Source organism: Phoca vitulina, unplaced genomic scaffold, assembly GCF_004348235.1.
Source record: "Phoca vitulina isolate PV1807 unplaced genomic scaffold, GSC_HSeal_1.0 scaffold16, whole genome shotgun sequence".
Lineage (NCBI taxonomy): Eukaryota > Metazoa > Chordata > Mammalia > Carnivora > Phocidae > Phoca > Phoca vitulina.
Window position 1 is genome coordinate 18,196,850 of NW_022589719.1, and position 25,394 is coordinate 18,222,243.

The 25,394-nt window shown below is 37.1% G+C and overlaps 1 protein-coding gene across 13 annotated transcripts in view; it reads right to left on the bottom strand.

Annotated features, from left to right (window-relative positions):
- Window positions 1-3,207: 3,207 nt before the first annotated feature.
- The window catches only part of LRRC4C (leucine rich repeat containing 4C), a 1,196,081-nt gene continuing 1,173,894 nt past the window's right edge, over window positions 3,208-25,394 (bottom strand). For all 13 annotated transcript variants that reach the window (XM_032413925.1, XM_032413926.1, XM_032413921.1 and 10 more), the window contains one exon: window positions 3,208-10,533. In XM_032413925.1, coding sequence (XP_032269816.1) covers window positions 8,569-10,491 — 1,923 coding nt within the window. In that variant the 5' untranslated portion in view covers window positions 10,492-10,533 and the 3' untranslated portion in view covers window positions 3,208-8,568. The remainder of the gene's footprint in view (window positions 10,534-25,394) is intronic.

The following is a 25,394-nucleotide window of genomic DNA, read 5'->3' on the forward strand; positions in this document are numbered from 1 at the left end:
ATATAGCAAGCATCAATGACTGTTTTCTGAATACATGAATACGAGTATTTAGGAATGAAAATATACTGACTAGGGTCAAAGATTTAAAACTAACCACTCATGCTAAATTAAAAGGTATATATACAACTAGAGTCCCATTCTCTAGTCTGTCGCTAATACCTTTATGTGGAGAGACAACTTTCTAACTCTATTTTAATGCTGGTTCATATAACCAATTAATTCTCTCATGTATCCATCTGTTTTTATGATAGCTTCTCTTTGGTGCATTCATTACTTATCAAGGGGAATGCTTTTACTTAGTATGAAAAATAACTACAAAAACTGAAGTATAGAAGCTTAAATTTGTAAGGGGTACTTGGTTGGAATAATCACTATATTTTTATTCAGAATTGTTCATTTGAATCTTCAATTTTCAAAAGTTAAGCTTCTGGCTTTGGGGAGTATAACTTATGTTTTGTTTTTGTTTTTGTTTTTTAATTTTGTCTCTTTCAGCTACTTTGCAAGTAAAAAAATATTGCCTAAAACAATTATTGGTTAGTGTTTATCTCTTAAATAGTTTAGAAAGCTTTAAACAGTGTGTTGTATTCCAAGAAAGATAAGTTGGATGCTTTTATTGACTTCATAGGACAGTTTACATAATGAGATGTTGAGGTTGGTAAAGAGGATTTTTTTTTTTAATATGGAAAGGAACTGGAATATGATACTTTAGCTACTGTTTTATTCATGACTATATCCATCAATGACATTTGATTAGAATATAAAAGTGAATCATAATGAAACCCTAAAAATAAAATACCTAAAACTGATTATTATAATAGTATTGATTGATTCGCTTCATCTTTGAATGCTAGCTGATCCGCAATGTTTTCCATTTGAAGTTCCTCTGTGAAGTTCAACATATCAATATTTTAAACAGTGTCACATTAGCCAATCAAGTGCTTCAAAGATGTTGGCCTACCAATTTCATTAATAAATTTGAATGAAGAAACAAACAAGACTAACACTAATTACCAAAATGTGTCCCCAAGAGAAGGCTGTTTTCCAGGAGGAGACAACCTAATAGAATACAAGTCATGAAATATTCTGAGGAGTGTCAATGATTTTCTATTCTGAATAATAAATATCATTGCTAAATTAAGGCTTGAGACAGCCATCTGAAAACTCCAATTCTCTTCTTTCATCCTTGGTTTTCTTTCTAATTTTTGTGCAGTGGGAAGAGTTTACTCTCAATTTCTTCCTCCGGAAAAGGAAGAAAACAATGCCTACCTTATAGGTTTGTGTAAGTACTGGAGATGAGGAGTGTAAATGGAGGCTATAATAATATAATTGTTGACATGCTCAGACTATAACTGCTCCTTGAGGGAAAGTTCTGTTTTCTGTATTTCTGTTGTACTCCACAGAGTGCTTTCTAGAAATTATTCTAGGGAATTTGATATAACCAGCATTTGCTCTTGGGATGACCTTGCCCAACTTAGAAACAAAGTGTTACTGCTTACTTGTTGCCAGTTATCTGGCATTGCCATTAGCAATGAGATAAGCACATTAATTTGAATCATGGATTCAAGGTAAGTAAGGTCTAGAGGAGGGTGACCAACCATCCTGGCTTGCCCTGAATCAAGTGGTTCCTAGGACACAAGATATTCATTGCTAAAACCAGGAAAGTCTGAGGAAACCAAGATGAATTGGACATCCTATCATATAGGCCATGGCTTTGTTTTGTTAACTAGTGTATACCCAGAGTCTTAAACAGTGCCTGGACTTAAGAAGGTTGCTCAATTCTTAACTCACTATGCAAATTAATCCATTCTAACCTAAAAATAATCTAGCCATGTTTTCTCCTTATACCACTTCCTTTTTTTCTCTTTCCCAGTGTTTTGTTTTCTTTCTTTTTATTCTGCTTAGGGATTCAAAATATTAATAGTTCTACCTACAGACAAATACACAATTCAGGGAAAATTTGATATATTAATTAAAATACACTCACCATTCTTTCAAGGCTCAACAAATAAGAAAACAGATGAAAGCACTTTCTAAACTATAAAGCACACAATTTTTATTTTTGAATTACCTTAGAATTACTTAATGGTATCCCACTAATTTCCACAAGCCCCCTTTATTTCTGACATTAATTGTGGATCTTTACTCCTGAACATCACTGCTTCCTCTGATTACTAAAATGGCATTTAAATACCTATTACAAATCACTCTCAAGATTTGTTATAGAGCTTTACAAGAGTTTAATGATGATGTCAATAAGTTGAAATCATGTTGGCCAATAAATGAGATTTTTATCTCATTAGCATATACTTTCTGATGAATAATCAATATATATTGGCATTTGTCTTTGATAGGAAGTATGGTAACACGTTTGTGTTTATAAAATTATAGATTAGATAGATAAACTATATATATATAATTATTTTATATATTCCGCAGTTTTTTAAGCATTTTTCAGTATTGCAAAATTCCTGGTTTTCTTCACTTTTCTTGGAGGTAGAAATTAAAAGAGGTACCACTCCTACAAAGCCTAGGAAATAATGTATTCACCTTGAGTTGTCCCCAATATTGTTAGGGATCAACTCCAGATCATGTAAGTAAATCCTGTGTAGAAGTGACAGATTCTGATTTTAGAGTATTTCTGGAGAGCTTGAACACATGCTGAGATAAAATATACTTCTACATAGGGTAAGGATATATACTGAAAAACGAAAATGCAACTGAGCACATAAAAGCCGGCGTTGATTTTTTAAGAGTGACTTGTTTGCAAGACTCTTGAAAAAATTTTAGATGAGAATACATAACTACATGACATTTTTATGGTCCGAGTGAGCTAAACTTCATTCTTTAACAGTCAATTTATGTTGAGAAATACCTTTACAATTATGAGTTACTCTGCTTGAAGGATGCTGGAAAGAGAAACTTTATTACTTCTCTCTTTCATTTTGTAAAACTTTATTTCTTTTTTTTTTTTTTTGTTTTTTTTTTGTTTTTTTTTTTAAAGATTTTATTTATTTATTTGAGAGAGCGAGAATGAGAGAGAGAGAGAGCATATGAGAGGGAGGAGGGTCAGAGGGAGAAGCAGACTCCCTGCTGAGCAGGAAGCCCGATGCGGGACTCGATCCCGGGACTCCAGGATCATGACCCGAGCCGAAGGCAGTCGCTTAACCAACTGAGCCACCCAGGCGCCCAGTAAAACTTTATTTCTTAAAAACAGAACTAGCCATAGGACTGGGAATTCCACGTCAACTTGACTTTTGAGGCATTGTACACATTTTGTTAAGGTTAATTTTTCTTCATAATGATTCCGTTAGTAAAGAAACTCATGATTTCCCTAGTATTACAAATTATTTGATTTAAAATTTTATAGTAGCTCCCATAAAAAAGCATATACAATAAATTATAGCATAATTACTCTTGTGTACGTTTTAATATATTTAGTTGGATTGATGTGTCACTTGTTTCTCTTAGAGAACCACACACGCTACAAAACTAGCAACTGTGCTTAAATAGAAATTAAGTTCCACTTTATTTTTACCTCTTCCAATGTGGAACCAGGGGCAGAGAAGTAAGGAGATTTACTAATTGTCATTCAGAAGACTTACTGATATATGGACATAATAAATGCTAGGGGTTCCCATAATGGGTTTTCATCATGATATCCTGGGGCCCAGCTAGTGGATATGCTGCCAAGTTCTCAGGATTATGGGACATAAATCAGAAGAGATTCCCCTGCCACCACAGAGACCAGTCCATCTCCTTCAAACCACACTGAAGCTTCCCTTTCATCTGGGTTAAAAGCCATATATTCACTACTTCTGCCAACCCGATAAAGACAGGATTGATGCCATTGGGACAAAGTCAAACTCAGCAATTCAGCATCAAATGGATAATAAAGTGTAGTCTTAATAATCTGGAAAGTGAAATTAAATTACTGGAACAAATATTGAAAGATAAGGCTTTATGGTCTGGAGTTTCAGAGGTCCTTACTTTCTATATTTTGTGCAGTGGATATATGAGAATCCTTGTTTCCTGGGCAGGACAAAATTTACAAAACAGAAGGATCTTCCAGTATCATGTGCTTTCATGAAAACGGCTTAATTGTCTCGCTGCAACCCCCCCCCCTTTTTTTTTTTATCTTGTTTATCTCGGGCAAAAGCAAAATGAATGGCAGTTTCACTTACTGCTGCTAAACACGTGTTATCCAATTTAATTATATAATTTTATATGTAATGCGTATGTATTTCTTAAATAACGCTAAGAAAGGGTGAAGCCTCAGGAGTTTTGTTGGCAGCACTTGAAAAAAACAAAAGGACAGGAACTGATTTGTGCTGTAAGAATGCTTCACTCAGCATCTAAATTTGGATCTTAATTGATAGTGCATTTATTCAACATTTCTTTTTTCCTCTCATGGAACCAGATTGATCTTATTTTGTATCTTGCTGGAGCATGGAAAGACACGGTGTCACAGTCGGTTTCTATCTAATACAGAGTCTTTAGGAATTCATATTTCTCCTTACGGCAGAAGAAAAAGAATAGAAGGTACCTCATTTTTTAAGGCAACTTTTGAAACTCATTGTTACCTTAAGTTGCTTTTGTACAGGGTGCCTGGCTGGCTCAGTCGGAAGAGCATGTGACTCTTGAGCCCAGGTTTGTGAGTTTGAGCCCCACATTAGGTGTAGGGATTACTTAAAATTAAAATCTTTAAAAAAATAAATAAATAAAGTAGCTTTTGTACAGAAGTCACATTCTAATCAAATATAATGATATGCATATAGTTTGGAAGGAGATGTTTTTATAAGATATTTGACTCTGTGCTGATATATTTTATGAGAAACATAGAAATGGTTTCTTAGAAGAGTCTGACTCGTCAGTCACCCACATGTTTTGTGTGTGATATTTAACGATATCATTATCTTCATATCCTTATTGAAACTAGCAACCTGAAGACCAAATCAGCAATAGAACACATTATTTAAAAATTACATTGCTTTAGAGCACTGCGCTGTATTCACAACCACTCACCTGACCCTTCTACTTATCTAAGCATCTCGAAGATTATCCCAAAAGGATAAAGGATAGTTGTTGATGTTTTTCCACCTTTCAATATTTACCTTGGAAACGCTGGATACTCTGGGCCATCCATTTATTTTTTTTTGCCATGTTTTAGTAACTCCTGTTCTAAAAAGCTGTCTTCTTTTCCTTCCCTCATGCAAATAACCCTTCTACTGTCAAGTTACTTTCCAGCAATCCATATTCAGAATTTCATAGTATGGCATCTCAAACATTCTGATTTTTAACTCTTTGATTATAAGGCCTGGTAGCAATCATGGACTAGAAACACTTTTCTCCTCAAACAAACACTGGTCAACATTCCAAGATCAAATGACCAATTTCAATTTGGGAAAAGATGATACTTGATTACAGAATATTCAGAATATGAGGGAACAATTAGTAAAGCTGTATCAGGGCATATGTGCAGGAACTATACCAAATTATCCTATTTTGCCACTGAAAATATATTTGGACACATTCAGAAGAATTTAAGAGATTGATGTGATAGCCAGGTGTATAAGATTCCTTAAAGAAAAAGGAAATGTTGCAGAATCTTCTTTATAAAATACCCTTGATGGTTTCCCTGAAGCAAACTGCATACCTTTAGTAGGGAACACACACACACACACACACACACTAAATTATCATCAGGTTACCTTAACTTGGTTACTTGTAAAGGACATATTTTTGGTGCACATAAGTATTTAAGAGTACTACCACTTGGTTGCCTTTGGATAGAATGAAGAGATATTGACATAGAATTGTGTTTTGCTACCAGGATATACCAGATGTTAGACAGTCACATGAACTTTCTGCTGGACCAAGAAGTCCACAGGGCATGATGGTCTCTAACACATCTAACACAGTGCGACTCTTGTATTGGAGGGCCAAAAGCCAAGAGGGCTGTGCAGAGCAAATACAGACACTGTTAATCATAAATCTCTAGGCACGTACCTCTAGGTAATGCATTTATCGAATTCTACCCTTCAACCCCAAAACCTGCAACAAGGACCTTTGGTCAAAAGTGTTTCTAAATTTACTGTGAAGGTCAAGTTTGGCTTAACCAGTCTTTCATCAATATTTTGCTTCTAGAATGTATTTATTAGAACAACCATAATCTCCTACAGGACTGAGATGTACGCTTTCTTACTTAACTTTTTAGTTTGAGTTCACCTTTCATTCTGTTTAGTAGAATTTTTCCAAGCATTCACCAACCCTCACAGCCAAGGGGAATTGTGTGCTGGGACTAACTCCATAAGAATTATCAGCTCAAATTGAATGAAGGTTCAGAGTCAGCAAAGAGAGAGCTCAGGGAACACAAATCAAATAGAGAAGGCAGGATTCTTCTCCCTCTTGGCTTATACCACTCTTCTCTGGACTAGCACTTGCTGGATATCCCTTGGTGGGTTGGTTGTTTGTTTTGTGATCTGCAGCTTGGGAATATATTAAGTACATTCTATACTGAATAGCTTAGCCAATGACAGCCAACATGTGTTTTCCCCTTTTTTGGGTCTTCTCCACAGTGAAAGTAAATGTGAATTGTGTTCCTAACAAAGGGAGGTAAAATACAAGGGAGGAAAAAGCTACTGGAGAATTAGTGATCTAAAAAAAAAAAAAAAAAAACAACCCTTATGTGGTCTTATTCATTTGCTTTCCCTTCATCCCAGTTCTCTGACCTACTTTGCCACTAGTGATTGATTTTCCACACCTGGAGACCACAAAACCCTGGTGTGAGCTCTAGCCTGCAGAGTTAAGTGTGAGTATATAAGCTGCTCCTCCATTAGGAGATGAAGTTTTCTCCAGCTTGGGCATCACTCGTTTCACCAATGAGGTGGTAGGTTTCAAGGTCAGTAATAAGAGGTGCTTGTTTTCACTCTGCTTCACATAGATCAAGACAGAAGTCATAGACATACTATGTTAAAATATCAGGAGAGTGCCAAGGTACCAAGAACCAGCAAGTTCCTCTTTTACTTGGAAGCTAGTGTATGTTCTCAGTTCCTTCAAGTAACTTTAGTGAATTACCACTGTATTAACATTGCTATCTCTTGGCGTGCACACACCCATCATGGCAAATCCAAACTCACACACCTTTACAGCTCTGCAATCTGCATTTGAAAGAATAGAATCAGTTCTTCCGGAAGGACAGAAGAAACCATAAATCAAGTTTTCTGTAATAACAGTAACCCAATATTTTTGAAATTTCAGGTTCCCAATTCACAGCCTCCACCTAATAGTAAAATTAGAGCTAGCCCTCAATAATAGGCTGATATTTTTTCTAATTATATTTCATGATTTAAGAACAAGAAGCAGCTCTTGTCAATTGTGTACCCACAGCACTAAGATCAGTGTTTAAAACATAGAAGGTCTTTAATAATTATTGTGGAATTGAACTGAATTTGCTGATACTCAGCACCAAAAATTATTTTTCAACTTAGATAATTTAGAATACCTTCACATTCTCTTGTACTTTATCTAGCCAGTAGAACTTAACCTAGGAGACAGTGAATAAATTATAATGAAACTTTCTTCCAAGTGGGATTGAATTTACTTCACAAAATCATTATTTTTTAATCTGAGCATTCTACAAAGGGTGCTCCTAATGAGAAGGGAAAAAAAAAAAAATACCACAGCATCCTTGAATATAGATCCAATACTCAAGTCAGCTAATGAAATAGGACCCCGTAGAGATTGATGCTGTGACTGAAGAATACAATTTTTTTTTTTTCTTTCTTAGAAAGTAGGAAATCTAATTACCTTCAAGTTTCTCACATTTGAGCCATACTACAAATGAGTTGTGTCCAGGTACAGAAAAACCAACAATATTTTATTTATAACCTTATTTTTTAGTTTTTGAACTACAAATTCTGGTTCTAGAGGTGTTTAAAAGATCATGGGTTTTATAGATGCTCATATGTAAATTAATCTGTTTGCTTACTTTTTTTCTTTTTTTTTTTCTTTTTGCTTTGCCATTGAATGGTTCTCCTCATAAATACAGAACAGGTCATTACATGAAAAATATAAGATCTTGCATTTTTTTAATCTTGTTCTCTCTTAAAAATCTATTTCTAATATTGCATTCCCCATTGGACTACTTCATAAGGGCATGAGGGAAAGAAAGGAGAGAGGAAAAAAAAGAAAGAAAGACAAAATAGACTGGATCTCACCACTAGAATTCACCATAAAAATCTCAAAGTGTAACAGAATTCTTACAAAATTTCCTAGGCCAGTTCTTTAGGGACTTGAGATCTCCTATGAAAAATATGGCAACCAGGGAAGGCAGGGATGAGATGTGGGAAAATAGTAAATAAGTGCAGCAAAAACAGGTTCTGAGGAATACACATAATTTTGTCTGCTTTAGATCACAATAGAATTTTTAATAAATAAATTTCTTTTCTTTTTTGTTTTTTTTTTGTAAAGACACTTTTTTGAAACAGTAGATTTAGCCCAGTCATTTGTGTCATTTTTAATAAACTGTCTTTTTTTTTATTGTTTGTTTTCTGTAACTCTGTAAATGTTTTAGATTTGAGTCTCTTGTACATTGTCTTTAGAGTTCATTCGGATCAATAACGGTTCATGCACTGAACTGTGTATTGAATTTATTGTGTTAACTGTTGTTGTGTGGTTGAAGGGAGATTTGTAAGAGTTATAGTGATTTAGGTGCTCATGCTCGATAGCAGGCATGGGCAGGTGGCTTTCCATGGGCGCATCTCCTGTAATCTCATCATCCACATTAATGATTTCAACAGTCCTTGTTGGGGCATGGTGGTTTTGCCGATGGTGCTGCTTCCTCATCTTGTAGAAAATGACCAGCATCACTGCAGCCATGAGTGTGATGGCCACAAAACAGCCAATGATGATTTTGGTGGTCTTCATGACCTCATCGATTCCCGGGATCCCACTGTTTATGTCAGTCACTGGGATGGTGAATGTTTTTTCTGTCGACCTTGTGCTCTGTGGCGTGAGAGAGGTGGTCACATTGGTAGTCTCCCAGTCGATCACTGGAGTGGGGCCCACGTTGTTATCTGTGGTCCGTGCCTCATCCTGAGAAGGTTCCATAGTCTCTACTGTGACGGTTGAAAAGTAAGAGAAGGGAGTAGTGGTTGCTGCAGTAACATTCAGGGTGGCGGAAGCAGTGGTATTTCCAACGGAATTACTCACCATACACGTGTACATGCCTGTATCTTGCACGGTTACATTCGTGAAGTTTAACGTGCCGTCACTGAGCACAGCTATCCGCACTTTGTATGCCCCATGTGTCATGACCGTTCCATTTGGAGTAATCCAAGATACAGAGGTCAGGGACGTGGAGGCCCGACATTTCAGCTCAGCTGCCATGCCCTCAGTGACATTGAGGTCTGCTGGGGGCTCCACAATCACAGGAGCATAGCATGTGAAATAATTCTGGTCAAGCTCCCCAATGTACCTCCCTTTCAGATTGGGAGGAGTGTTACAGCGAGCACAACAAGCTGTGTTGGAGGGGGCCATGTCTTTTATCCACCAGCTGAGCCACAGTATGTCACAGTTACAGTTCCAAGGGTTGTGATGTAAGTGTATCCGCTCTAGATGATGCAAGGGTGTGAAGAGGTCATGAGGCAGTAATGTTAGATTGTTGTGTGCCAAGTTTATCTCCACGAGTGACTGAAGGTTATCAAAGGCATTCCGTTCAATCACTTGAATCTGGGACTGGATCATCCACAGTTTTTGAAGGTGCATCAATCCCTGGAACGAGCCAGGCCTGATGGCCGACAAATGATTCCCAGAAAGATCCAGCTCATCTAGTTTTATGAGAGGTGTAAGGTTAGGGATTTCACGGAGGTTGCACATGGCAAGGTTCAAATACCTCAAGTTGGACAGACCTTCAAAGGCACCTTCTGAGATGTATGAAAGCCTTTTCAATTCCCCTAAGTCTAGTCGGCGCAAAGAAGGGATTCTGTTAAAAGCATAAGAAGGAATGCTTTCAATGGGGTTGTTTCGCAACCAGAGCTCCTTCAGTTTAGACAAATATACAAAAGCTCCATTTGGGATGGTAGTAAGACGATTGTCAAAGAGTTCCAGAGTATTGAGGTTTGCCAGACCATTGAAGGCCCCGATTTCAATTGTTCTAATATGATTCCTACTCAACTGTAGGATTTCCAGGTGCCTCAAGTGCTTGAAGCTGTTCACTTTGATGATCTGGATTTGGTTCTCATGGAGGTTCAGCAGCCGCGTGTTGGTGGAGATGCCATCTGGAACCTCCCGTAGGTTTTTCCGGACGCAAATCACCTTGCTGAACTGGTTGCTGCAGGAGCAGACGGAAGGGCAGGTTTGAGCCCGCACCAGACCAGCCACCACAAGAAGTTGAAGAGCCAGCAGCACCACAAGCAGGGGGTCAAATAGGGCCCTGTTAAACCTAGGACCTATCATTATCTGCTGTGGATGTAAGGTCATCTTGTTCAACATTCATAATTTATCTGGTGTTGGTCCTTCTGGAGTTCAAATAATCTGCAATATAAGAACAAAAAAGAGTATTAGATCTCCTCCAAATGTCTTTCTGGAGTAATGTCAGTGATACAGTGTATCAGCTAAAGCCATCATTTCTCAGACTAAGCAAACAACAAATCTAATGTCCCTTATTGAGCGATGTGGCTCAATTCTATATTTATAGAGAAAATGTTTCTGTACTTCAAATTAGCAGTTATCCACAGTCCATATCTACCAGATATGCACTCACAGAGGAATGAAAGAATGAGGTGAAACACCTTACTATAGTGTTTACCAACCAAGTATGACTTGAATACATGAGGACAAACGAGATGTACTCCACCAGAAGGTTCAATGGCCAGACCAGATTGGAAAAGTTCAGAAAATAAGATTTGGGGCTATACCCAACAAACTAAAAGCTCCCATGCAAAATCAGGAATAGCTGATATTTTATTGAGAGTTCTTCTATGTGCCAGGCACCATGGGCTATAGACTTCACAAACAATCCTAACCAGGAATAGCTATATAATTTGCAGGGCCCAGTGCCAAATGGAACTGGGGGATGACTTCTTAAAAATTACGAAGAATTTCAAATCTGTAACAACAGAGCATTAATCAAGCATGGGCCCTTTTGTGAATGGGGCCCTTTTCAATTACATAAGTTGCGTGGATCGATCCTTTCTCTTCCTTACAGCACTTCTCTGAGTTAGGGACTTCTATAGTCTCCATTTCCAAAAGGAAGATGTTTAATCACAGGGACACTAACATGCCTGAAGTCACAAAGTTCGTAAGTACAGAACCAGGACTCACACACTCATCTGATTGGTCCAAGAGCATATGATCTCAAATACTCCATGAAAAAGTTTCCGGGAGAATGATGGCAAAGGCAAAATATTTTTTTCATGATTAGTTTCTCTAAAATACCTTTTTGGGGGGTGACCTCAGCTGTAAACCCTGGCAACTTGATTTATAGTACCTGTGAAGATACACTGAAACAATGGCATGCACAAATGTACATAAACTTTTAGAGATTTTCAAACACCCAAACTCATTATAATATAGCAACTGCTGCCTATAGGCAGACATACCACAAATTAAATCATTTCTATGAAACATAACTTTTACGTACAGAAGATATCTTAGTATAACAGAAAAACTATATGTCTTGTACCCCTACTCTCACTGATTTTAAGTAGATTTGTGGGAAGGGGAATAAAATAACTCACTTTCTGCATCTCTTCTGACACAAGAAGAAATTTTAAAGGAGCTTGGGTTACCCAGTGTATGTCCCATTCTTATCATGCATTGGGCACTTGTATAATGACTTCTTCTAAATCTCTCATCTCAATAAACAGTGTCTCTCCTATGAATCTCTTGGAAACAAACAAAGGAAAAAAGGGATGGGGGATCACTACATTCTAATTCAAAAAGGCACTAATTTAGTACTTATTATGTGTCACCTTGGACAACTTACTGATCTCTCCATGACACATCCTCCTCACTTGCAAAATGGGAATGATAATAGTACATAACCCCTGTGTTGTTGTGAGGATAAAATGAGTTAATGCAGATAAAGCCCTTAGAATAATGCCTCCCACATGGTAAAAACTCAGTAATGTTAGATATTATCATTACTGTCCATGCTGTTTCTCTCACCTAGACATCTTGCTGAGTACCAGGCATATTAAGATGAAGAATATCATCCTTACCCCTGAGGAAACGATAGTTCAGAAGGTGAGACAGATAGGTAAGCAGATGAATTACAATAATATATATTCACTGGTATGAGACCCAGCCACATTGGGACAAGGGCACTGATGTCAGATGAGCTCAGTCTGTGCTGGTAAATCAGAGGATTTTCAAAGAAGAGGATCATCTGATCTAGGTTTTCTAGAAGAAGTTGATTTAAAAAAAAAAAAAAAAAGGAAAGAAGAGCATTTTAGGCAAGAACCATCTTGAACCAAGACAAGGACCCATGAAAGATGCTAGTACATCCAGGGACCAGTAAACAGTTCCCTGTGGCATGAGAACGGAGGGCCTGGGAAAGAGACTTAGTTCTTTCTTCGGGGCTGTAGCAGCGCTAGACTGACTTTTCACACCACCTAGTACTATGATCGTTAGTCCCTGGTTCTGTTTCTCCCACTAGCCTGTGAACACCATGAGGACAGAGGCCATGTCTGATGGTTTTTCTCACTTGTCACACTGTAGGCACTGGATAAAAAGGCTGTTGTGTATGTGCAGAAACAGTTACTATCTAGTTACAACTCTGTGTATGTGTAGTGATAGGCACTAATATAGTAATCATGACTTTCTATCTTCTATATTTTCTTTTTCTTTCTTTCTTTCTTTCTTTCTTTCTTTCTTTCTTTCTTTCTTTCTTTCTTTCTTTCTTTTTCTTTCTTTTTTTTCTTTCTTTCTTTCTTCCTTCCTTCCTTCCTTCCTCTCTCTTTCTTTCTTTTTTCATCCTTTCTTTTAAGAGAGAGAGAGAGAGCTCACCAGTGGGGGGGTGAGAGGCAGAGGGAGAAGGAGAGAGAGAATCTTAAGCAGACTCCACACCCAGCATGGAGCCTGATGCAGGGCTCCATCTCACGACCCTGAGATCATGACCTGACCCAAAATCAAAAGTCTGGACGCTTAACCAACTGAGCCACTCAGGTGGTCCTATCTTCTATATTTTCTTATGTTTTGGTATCTGGGGCCTTGTTGTTCCAGAGAGACCCCTCCACAGGCTAGCCAATTCTTAGAGATAGTAAAAGACTTGCCCACAAGCATGCCTTTCATATGCAAACCAATCAATCTGAAGCCTATACCCCAACCACCTTCTTTATCAGGATCTCACAGGGCTAGCCAATTACCAGCCTGCTTACCCTGACTTCTCTTGCTTTTTCTCACAAACCATGATAAAGGCTCTTGCTCAGATTTTCCCTTGCTCCCTGTACCCCCCTGACTGACCCTGGTGCTTCCTTGTGTGGCCCCCATGTGGCACGGCATGCTCCCTCCTCTTGGGAACTGTGAGTAAAAAAAAAAAAAAAAAAATCTTCAATGACGATTGCCTCCTGATTTGTCTCATCATACAGAAATAATAATAAAATCTACATTTTAAAACAACTAATCACTAAATAATGGGGCCCTGCTCATTTTATTAATCTTGTTGATGGCTTTATAGGTCTATTCTATTGTCCCATTTATACTGTGACAACAATATGATTGGTAGGCTTCTCACCCTGAGCTAGATTAGGAGTTATTTTTTATTGTAAATTTAAACATGACCTTAAAAACCCTTGTAGATTTCCACTTTAAATAGAACCCTACTTAAATTTCCAGTAACACAACCACTGAAAATTTTTTATTCATATGATTTGGTGTAGTTTTACATTTGCTCCCCTCTCTCCAACACACAATTTTTAGGTAATTGGGCATTTAGAAAGTAGCACATAAAATCTCTGATACATTAACTGATGGGTGTTTTTAGGATTGGGGTCCCAGGGTCCTGCTCCTCTAGTTCACCTCCCATCTCCCACCCTATGACTCTCAGAATCCTAGGGTCTCTGGCAATAGAGATATAGAAAAATAACTGATTGACTGGACATAGCACAGAAGTGAAGAAGCTAAGTCATTTGCTTAAGATAAGCCATTTGCTATCCTTTTCTCCTTAAAATAAGACATAGCAAAGGGAGCCATGTTCCATGGTCAAGGGAGAAGGCTCTGGTAAAGACTTGCTAAATTTAAATAGCTGCTTAAACCTCCATGTCTCTACAACTGAAAAAGTTACTTCACTTCTCTTCTCTTTACTTTCCTGCCTGTAAAAGAGAAACACCACTGTCATCTACTCAAAAGGCTTTTGTTAGCAATATCACATTATATATATATATCATATATACATATATATGTATATATAGTAAGTTTATATATAAACTTACCAGCTCATAATAAGCAATATATAATAAATATTTAAAACATATTCAAACTAAAAATAAAGTGATGGGACGCTCAGTTTCTTCCTCTTATATAAGATAGGAATAACACTTATATCTATTATTCAAAGTTATGGTAAGGATTAACTGCAATGATCAGAAGCATGCTTTCATATGCAAATCCAATACATTGCAATTAATTGTAGAGTGCATGTGTCTCTTCCTTTTCAATCCCCAGGCTGTCTTATTTTCTATTTCTTGCTTACTTCAAGGTCTTCCTGCTATTGCTATTAATGAGATTTCCTATAAATCAGTCATAAGTAACAATTTATGAATTATAGCTGGTTCAAAGGTAATTTATAACCCACAGAAAATAATGCTTGGTACATGCACTGAATCGAATAAACCACTATCAACAAAAGGTTTTCTATTTTAAAATCTAAATTATGTTACTTTACATTTAAAGCTATGTTTCAACACCTCTTTCATAAGATGTTTTTATCACATCAAAAAGAAATCAATTTTAAAGTACGCACTATCCATTATAATGTCATCTGACAGCATTTACAAATGGACCTGTATGGGTTTTGGATTAAACTGTAATACTTTTAGCCTTGTCCCAGAGGATATTCTGACTTTGTCAACAGACCTTTCTTCTTTCCCTACCCACGCTTCAGTGCACTGAGATACAGGGGTGCTTTATTTAGCACAGTATCATTGCTCAGTTAGCATAAACTGGGTTTGGTATTGGAACTAGTTTGGAGCCAGGTAAAAGAAAGGTGAATTTATTAGCCACAACTACTCTCCCCCACAGAACACACACTCACACTCACATGTATCTGCGACAAAACCCCTAAATACTGAGAACCAAGACCACTTGCCCCACACTCAGCCTGGACACTGAGACCTCCAAACCATACCTTTCTGTTGACATAATCATGATTTTGCTCTTCCATTGTCTTTATTAGCATCTCTATCTTTGGGGACTCTCCTGTCCAAGCAAATGGTTTCATTGTCCTTCTAGGAACCTGCCCAAAGATCCAACAGTTCTTTCATAGAAAGCATCTAATGGCAGTCTATACTTAAGATTCTTTGAATCTCTCGCCTCACTTTGCTGTTTTCACAAATCTTGGATGGCTGTACCATAATTTTTACTCTCTCCTAATCAACCTCCCACAGTGAAAACTCCTCTCAAATCAGACTTCCAATTCTCCATAAATTCTGTCCTAATCTTCACCACTCTACTAACAGATACTCCCATACCTTTGTGAGATGGTGACCTCCCTTAACAGAGTAAGAAATAAACTCGCTCTGTCTTTTCAACAGGTTGTGTTGGGAGACAGCTTTTAACAGCACTAAGTATGGATTATTCATTTAAATTATGCTTGAACCTCTCTTTCTCTCTTTCTTCACATTTGTTGCCTACTCAACATCCTCATCCCTTATTCTTTCCCTAGAACATTTTGTTCAGGAATCTTCACTCCCATCCTAAAAAAAAAAAAAAAAAAAAAAAAATCACAAAACTATATTATCTGCTTTGGAAGAGGCTGACCCAGGACTGCTGGGTAAACAGAATTTGGTTGAAGGTAGGGCTAGCCAAATTTTTCCTGTAAAGGGCCTGATAGTAAATATTTTAGGCTTTGCAGGCCATATGGTCTCCTGTTGTAACTACTCTATTCTGCCATTGTAGCCTAAATGAATGGATATGGTTCTGATTAAACTTACTATGGGCACTGAAATTTGAATTTCATACCATTTTCACATGTCTCAAAATATTATTCTTTTTTTTAAAGATTTTTTATTTATTCGTTTGAGAGAGAGAGAAAGAGAGAGAGCAAGCACAAGCAGGGTGGAGGGTTAGAGGGAGAGAGAGAAGCAGACTCCCCGCTGAGCAGAGAGCCTAATGCAGGGCTGGATCCCAGGACCCTGGGATCATGACTTGAGCTGAAGGCAGATGCTTAACTGACTGAGCCACCCAGGCGCCCCTCAAAATATTATTCTTAACATTTTTTTTCTATTTAAAAATTCTAGAACATTCTTAGCTTCCAGGGCTAACCTTTTGGACTATAGTTTGCTGAGCTCTTGTCTAAACAAATATTGGTTGCACCATTTCTGTTGCTAGAGACTGAATAGGTCTGGACATATGACACAATTTGGCCAATGAGATGTGAGAAGAAATCAGCTGAGGGGCTCAGGAAATTTTTTTTCTCCCACTAAAAAGAAGAAAAACATGGGGAAGAAATAGTTCTTTATTCTGTTTCTGGGTATTGTTGTGAGTGTAAGATGCCTAGAGTTGCTGAAGCCATCTTGTGGCCAAGAAAGGAGGAAGCCTAAGAATAAAGCAGTTATGCCAAGGACGGAAAATGGAAAGAGGGGAAGAATTTGTATTTTTGATATTCGTGATGGACAGCTGAATTAATGAATCCTGTCACTATCTTTCCTCTATATTTTCTTAGTATTTAAAATATTCAATTCCTTATAGTATAAACAATTACTTTTTCCTGGTTACTTACAGTGAAACCTATCTGACATATTCATTCTCCTTTCTCCCTCTCCCCTTGCCTCCCTCCCTCTCTCTTTTTTTCTCTCACGATCTCCCCATTTCTGGAACCAATAGCAAAGAAACAACAAGTAAGGCAGTAGAAAAATTCTGATTTCTTGTACCGTTATAAATTTGAGACCTACCAAAGGAAACAATGTAAACTGAGGCAACATGAACTGCTTGTCAGAAAGGAGGTGAGGCTCATCCCTATCATGCTAAAAGGCTTTCCATTACAGTCATTTCTCTGGATAACTCTTTCATTTTTAAAGAGTGCTAGAATACACCGGAGAAGGAAAAACAACACCTCAAATAATACCATTATCAAAGATAGCTTACCTCTCCAAATCAAAATTATTCTATAAGTATTTTCTAATATAATTCACTTTTTCCCAACTGAAACCCAATTTTACAAGTCTGTTGAGTTTTCTCTACTCCATATATAATATTATGTAGCTCTGCAGATTTTCAGGGAGAAGAAAATTTTTGTAACTGTGCCTAGGGCTGACCCTCTAGGCAAATGTAATGGAAGTGATATAACATTTAAATGGCTGTAAACCAGGGACTCAACCTGTCAAGTCAACAGGAGGTTCTTTGGCTGAACATACTGACCTGGCAATGTTTCCAGAAAATTATAAGAAATTGAGCTGAAGAAGAAGATGATGATGATGACACCTGAGTTTGCATTTTCATTTTTCTCAAAGACTTAATCTGATTTATATAAAATAATACATATTTTGGGGTTTAGAGGTGACACAATTGTAGTATCAGGTGAAAAGAAACAGCGAGTAGAGAGAACTATGTATTAAAAAGAAAAGGGAAAAAAAAGCATGTGGCCAGCATGCTGCTATTGTTTGGAAAGTATAGTCAGGAGTATAAGAATGAAATTGGCAGGTGCCTGGGTGGCTCAGATGGTTAAGCATCTGCCTTCGGCTCAGGTCATGATCCCAGGGTCCTGGGATCGAGTCCCGCATCGGGCTCCCTGCTCAGCGGGGAGCCTGCCTCTCTCTCTCTCTCTGTCTCTTATGAATAAATAAATAAAATCTTTAAAAAAAAAAAAAAGCAACATTTAAAAAAAAAAAAAAAGAATGAAATTGGCCAGGCCTTCTAGAACATCATAATCTCATTGGAACTATAATACAATTGTACGAATTCATATAAAAAATAAAAAAGTGTACATATAGGTGTCCTGGGTACTAATGCAAACCAACATATTCAATATTTAAATGCCATAAAGGATTGTCAGAAGTCACAGACAATCAGGGAAAGTTTTAAGAAGAGGATTCAGGATTGTATGTAGGTCTTTTTTTTTTTTTTTTTTAATGTTATGTTAATCACCATACATTACATCTTTAGTTTTTGGTGTAGTGTTCCATGATTCATTGTTTGCGAATAACACCCAGGGCTCCATACAGAACGCGCCCTCTTTAATACCCATCACCAGGCTAACCCATACCCCCACCCCCTCCCCTCTAAAACCCTCAGTATGTAAGTCTTTAAGGGGACATAAACTTGCATTGAGTCAGGGTGGTGGTGGAGGAGGTAAGAGATTACTTAAAAAAGCAGAGGAGTAGGAGCATGAAATGAAGGAAAACTGACTTCCTGGAAGCAGAAGGCTTATGCTGCAGAATTTAGATGGTTGAGTTGGCCCAACTGAGGGGCGCTGCAAGCCTGGTGGAAGTTTGGATTGCTTCAATAAAGAGACTTAGGAAGAAACCGCAATCCCCTTAGGCAGGAAAAGATTTGATGAGAGAGCACTGTGTATAAAAGAATGATCTGCCCTTGTGTGTAAAAGAAATTGGAGAGAGGAATGGTTGATGGAAAAGTCCTGTGACTTCAATAATCGACATCCCTAGCATTACTTTAAAACTGAATGAAACTGATCCTCAATCTGATGATCTGATAACTGAGATGTGTACAGGTTGAAATTAATTAGCCCTAGCTGAAACCCTGTAGAGCATGAAATACCAGTGAAGGCAAAATCAGCTTCTGTATGTGGTCACATTAAAAAAATATATCATTGTACACAGGGATCAGGGTATGATTTTCGGAAACTCTGATGTGCATGTCAGGAGAGAGGCATCTCTGATCTCTGGCGCTGCTCTGCTCTGTAAATGGCAAAGAAAGGACTACTAAACACACATTCAGTTTTGGTTCCCTAATGAAATGCTATACTTTCCAACTTGAAACAATGCTTAAGCACAGAAAGAGCCAGAAACTTATATTAGCAAAACCTAGAGGAACAAAAACCAGATCGAGAATAGAATGAGGAGGGTTGGAAGGTTGGCTTAGTATTACTGACTGATCTTCGGCAAATTGGCTTCCTCCACGTTGCCCCTTTCTAAGTGGGAGTGATGGTAATAACATTAATAAATAGACATTGAGAGGATTACTTGAATTAAATGCCATAGCATATACTAAAAACAAATCCCCAAACCTGTCTCTGCACCTCCCAAATGCCACTAACACACAGCCAGTTAGTTGTTCAATGCAAAAACGTTAAGAATCTTCCTTGACTTTTCTTTTTCTTTATTAATATCCAGCACAACACTATTCATGTGACTTACTAAAATGTAACTGGATCCATCTACTTTTCCTTTTGACCCTCTCTAGGCCAAATCATCTTCATTTCTAACTTGGACCACTGAAATACCTTCTGACCAGTTTCTCTACCTTTGCAATTGCCTCACCTCACCTCTCCATACACATTTAAAGTGAATTTTTAAAATATCAATATGTTCATGTCATTCTTCCGTTGAAATGCTCCTATTAGCTCCATATCATTTTAGAGCAAAATGCAAACTGTTTTGGTCCCCAAATCAAAATCATCTGATACCTGCCTGCATCTCGGACCTTTCAACTTCTCTTCATCCCCCTTCTCTCTTCAACCACATTGGACTTCTTGGGTCCTCAAATGCTCCAAGCGTTGTCCTCCCTCAGGACCTTTGCAGTAGGGTCCCCTCTGCCTGCACCGCATGTCCTTTGATTTTTGCATGGTTGGTTTTCCTTGTCCTTCAGAACAGCCCTTAAATTTTTCCTTTTCAGGAAGTTTTTTCTGGACCATCCAGCCTAACGAAGCACCTCTACCACTCTCAATCGCATCACCATATTTAATTTCCACTATAATACTTATTACTGGTATTTTTCTCATATACTTAGATGCTTATTTTCTTACTGCCTGTCTCATCTGAGTGGAATATTAAGTTCCACAGAGCAGAGATTTGTTTGTCCTATTCAATAGTTTTCACCTGGATTAATGTTCATCAAATATTTGCCAAAGGTATGAATGAATAAATAAATGAATAAACTGGTGTCTAAGCAGCCTGTAGATAGTTAAGGCTATAAATTCATTGAGGACCTAAATGATGTCACATTCACTAATTGATCCCTAGCATCTAGTAGAGTCCAACTCACACAGTAGGAATTTCATCAATTTCTGAAATGTTTGTCTAGTTTTTAACTATTTTCACAGAAATCCTTCCTACAAAGAAAAGCTGGGGAGCACAATGCAATAAAAAGCTCATTTCATTGTTTTCAAGCTCTCTTTTCTATTTTGTTTGTTTGTTTGTTTTCAGGGGAAGGCTTCCCTATTTCTTTCTTTATTATTGTCAATAGCAGCCCTGTTTAAGTTTGGCCAAACAATGCCCTCTGCTGTATGTGCCTAAAATAACACGATTGCCTTGAAATTCTAATGTAGATAATGCATAAGTTGTTCTCCTGATTTCATTCTTCACATAGCACCTACTTGTACATCAGAGGTAGGGAGGTTTTGCTCAGTTTCCAGGTCACTCCATTGGATCAGAGCACTTAGAACAGAGAACAAGAATTTGTATGGCAGAAAGTAAAGTAATCTTCAAATCCCCCTTTAAAATGGAAGAGCTTCTTGATCATCACGTTTCTGCTTCTGGAACTCATTTGAACTATTAATTAGAAAATCCATGGGTGAAAAAAAGACCTCCTAATTCTTTTGTCACAATCCAAAGGAACAAGATGGAATAGGCAAGGGGTTATTGTAAGTGGTCGCAGCTCCAACTTTGTCTTAGCTACAAAAAGTCAAATCTACTTTATGTTAGAAAAGCAGACCCAGAAATATAGCCAATGACTTGGCAAGGCTAAAAATAAAATTAATTTGTTTTTTCCTGCTTGTTTAGTCTCACATGATGCAAGAGAGATAAACATACCTGGCATGAAGTTTCTGGCTGGTTATGAGTCCTTTTGATCATATTCACTTTTTGACGTTTATTATTTATGAAGAAATGAAATATAGATGACTGACTTGTTCCTCAAATTAAAGGGTGGAATTTGAAGTGTTCAGGGATATGTTTGTATTTTTATGATAGATGTTTGCTCTGTTGGTTTTGTGAAATGAATAACCAAAGAAAAAACTTGCAACCTCAAGCTCCATATACTGCTTGATATTTCATTCTTCAGGAAATGAAATAAGACTGTCCCAATTATCAGAAATGCCTGCATTCTCCTTTGCACTAATATTTTTAAGTCTAGATCCTACCAATGCATAAAAACTTTACTTCTCTGCTTTTCCTTTTCATTCTTTCTCTTTTCTCAGGTTCAGGGCCACAACATGATTAATACATGTTATTTTTTATCTCTAAAATTGGCCTTTTCTTCTTATATTTTCCTAGCAGAGATCTATGCAGTTAACACTTTGCAATTTAGTGTATCGAGCCCCAGGAACCTAGACAATCACAGTTCAAGAAAACAGAACCCACCAATAGTTTCCATTTGCTTAGAGAATAAAGCCTACATCCCTTACTGCCTCTACCCACTAGATGCCAGTAGCACCCCCAGTTGTGAGGATCTAGTGTCTCCAGACATTGCCAATGTCCCCTGGAGGGCAAATTTGCCCTCTTAAAAACTACCGCCTTAGTGTGACACACAGGACACTCCATGATGCTGTGCCATACTGCTTTCCCAGTCTTATCTCCCACTGTTCTCCATAATACAGTCTAGGCTGCAGTCTGTTCCTGATTCTAAAAATATGCCTCCTACTTTTCCTCTTCAGAGCTTTGCTCCTGTTTTTCCCATTGCCAGGAATGTCCTACTCTGATTTCCCTGTCAAAATTGTACCCAATCTCAGAGCCAATTTTACAGTGACCATTTCTATTTGACCTTCAATGGTCTTACTGGCTGGGACTTATCTATCCTTCCATAAGTGTCTGTAATGCTAAGACAATAACATTTATCAAATCTGTGTTTGAATCTAAATGTTTGGGTATGTATTCAACCTATTTAATCATAAGCTTCTGAAAGACAGGAACTGGATGATATCTAGGCATGCAGTAAATATTTGTTGAATTGCATTACTGCATGTAGCCCCCATTTTAATTCATAGTCAGGAGCCAGGATGATAAGCTAATTTTATAATAACAAATATCATATGAAGGTCCATTGATAAGACCTGTATGAGAACCAAAAAAGTTAAAATAGTATACAACTTAGTACAAATGATAAAGAGGGGGGTTCAGTAATTACTCCTTGCCCTCTCATGCACACAAACAAAAATGTAAAAATAAATTCTGAAAAAGTAGATTGCCCCAAATCAGCATGTAAATGTGTGATTGAAAACAATAGACTAGGTAAAAATTTCTCTTTACCAGCAATAAGCTGTATCCTGAATATTACATCCAGACTACATGGCACATTGTAACATTATATCTTTCATTATATATATATATCTTTAGATAATATATAGCTTTCATATATATATATATATATATATATATATATGAAAGAAGGAAAGGACAGAAAGAGGAAAGAAAGAAAGAAGAAAAAAGAAAGAAAGAAAGAAAAAGAAAAAGAAACAAAAAGAAAATAAAAGAGGCTCAGGAAAAGGTTGGTACTTACCAACTACTTATATAACTAAGTGAAGGCTAATGGAATATAGAGTTTTTAAAAAAAATCAGAGATAAAAATGTGTGTAGTATCCATCTGTGAAAATGCCTAGAGGTTGGATACTCTGATTTATATACTGCATCGTTTTGAGAATACACGATTTAATATATATAGAAGGATTTAGAACAGTGCCTGGTACATAACCAATATTATATGAACATTTGTTGTTGTATTTATTGTTACTGTTATTTGTCTAGTCCCAGTGACAGCTGCAGTCCAATTATGGAGAATGATTGATACATCAGACAATTATAATCTGATGCTAAAGCAATTTGAATCATACAATTAAGTTTTCTTAGTTTGATTTCTCATCAACTGCCTTATTGAATTATAATGTTTTTCCATGAAAATGCATAGTTCAATCCAAAGGTTCCTAAGAAGCTCACGAATGGATTTTAAACCATTTATGAATCTCTTGAAATTATATGCAAATTTTTGTATAAATGTGGAGATTGTATATTTTTATAGGAAGATTATTCATTGGTTTTACATCATATTCTCAAGGAGATTTATGACTCCAAAAAAGTTTAAGTTCTACATAAAAAGATTTGACAGACTGAAGTACTTGAAGTGTCTGTTATAGTCTTAGCTATAATTTAACAAATTGGCATTCTGTTCTCTATATTCATTTCTTATGTATTTATAAGTGTGACTACAACTTTCTCATGATGAGCTATCCAAATCAAATTTCTGAGAGTACAAAACAAAGGACAAGACCCATGTCTTGAGTAAATACTTCAAGATGAATGTCCATTGGAAAAGGTCTTGGAATGCTGTCTTCCCTCATGACAATGATCCTTGCCACATACATTAACACTGGTATTCAGGTGACAATTTGCCACTCCATGTCATTTTTTAAAGGAATTTGTGTCAATGTAAGAATCAGGATGCTGCATGATGAAATGAGGACTTCTCTGCTCCAGAACCATCCGCCCCTCATTTAGCCATGGATTATTCCTTAAAGGAAAATTCACTGAGGTAGTGTAACTGAATTGTTAATGTTTATCTATCTCTTAGAATATTTTGGGTCGTTTTGACTGATGCCAAAAGAGAAAATATCATGCTTATTAATATTAGTGAAGATTGTCTGTATAACAGGAGTAAATCAAAAAGTAATATTCTGTTACAACTAATACAACCAAAATCCCAATAAGAATCTCCCCCCATACACACAGAAACACAAAATCTATTGTTGAATGAGGCTAAACTGCAGAAATTAGACACATGTTTTAGCCTCTCAGGATGCACAATAGGATGATTCTAGGCTTTCAGTTTGAAAAAGGGAAAAAAAAGCAGATAAAAGAGGCTGAACATTTCAAATTATGTTTAATGAAAGTATGAAAAATTATTTTTCTCATGACATTCTTCTATCAGTCCACAGAGGCTAATGGTTATTCTTTTATATATTCATATTTACATTAATATTTATATATTCTTACGTCCAGGTTAATGACAGGCAAGTAACTAAAGAAACTTTTGAAAATCTAACAAGTCCATCTTTAACATAAGCCCTTGGCAAGGCAGGTAGAGAAGGATTTGATTTCAGGAAGTTGGTAATGCCGTTAATGACCTTGCTTCCCATGCTTCCTTTGGATTGATGACTAGCTAGGAGGAGTTGATAGCCATTAACCCTCAACTGCTCATTAATCCTTAGGAAATGCCCTGTGCAAGGTCATCATTGCCTTTATAGGTTGAAAACAAACAAACCAACAATAGCATCCAAAAGGCATATAGATTTTTATAATGAGTAATGCAATTTAAATTGCCATGCTTGGGAATCTGAAGAGAATAAATACATATAGAGAGTCATTCCTATTTTAAAATCACCTTCCAATGTTCTATCAAGTACTTTCTTCCCTGTTTATTATTAAACAGTACAAACCCCAAATTTCCTAGACAGTAACCAAACACACACACACACACACACACACACACACACACACACACACACATACACACACATATATAATCTCCCCAGGCAAAGTACTAATGATGTTTGGGATTCATTTCATAGTAGGATGTTGGGAAAGAGAACCGGTAAAGTCATTTCAGCTCTAATAATATATGCTTCCAAGTACGGGTACCAATACTGTGTGAACTTTCCTTGCGAGGGAATCCCTTCCACTCAGTAACTCCCCATCACTGATCATTTGAAACACTGTGCTGTGACAAGCCTAACATAAACAACAGTCATGAACCAATGCCAAACGTTACACTGAGTAAGTGTGTAGGTGGTTGTGCAGATCATTAGAAGTAGCCTGGTACTCAGAGGGAAGCAGGAAGGTGTGAACAGTCAGAGAAGGCTATGTGGACATGTGATTTAATAGGAGATATGGATTTGAATAAGCACAGTTCTCAGTTCTTCACACTTAGGACCCAGTGTCTCCCTGATATCAGGTGTCTCACAGTATAGTGGGATTCATAAGGAGTAAATAAGGGATCTAATATAGCAGAAAGTGCTAAACAAGAATGCACAGCATGTTCTAGGAGAACACAATAACTGAAGAAGAAAGAGA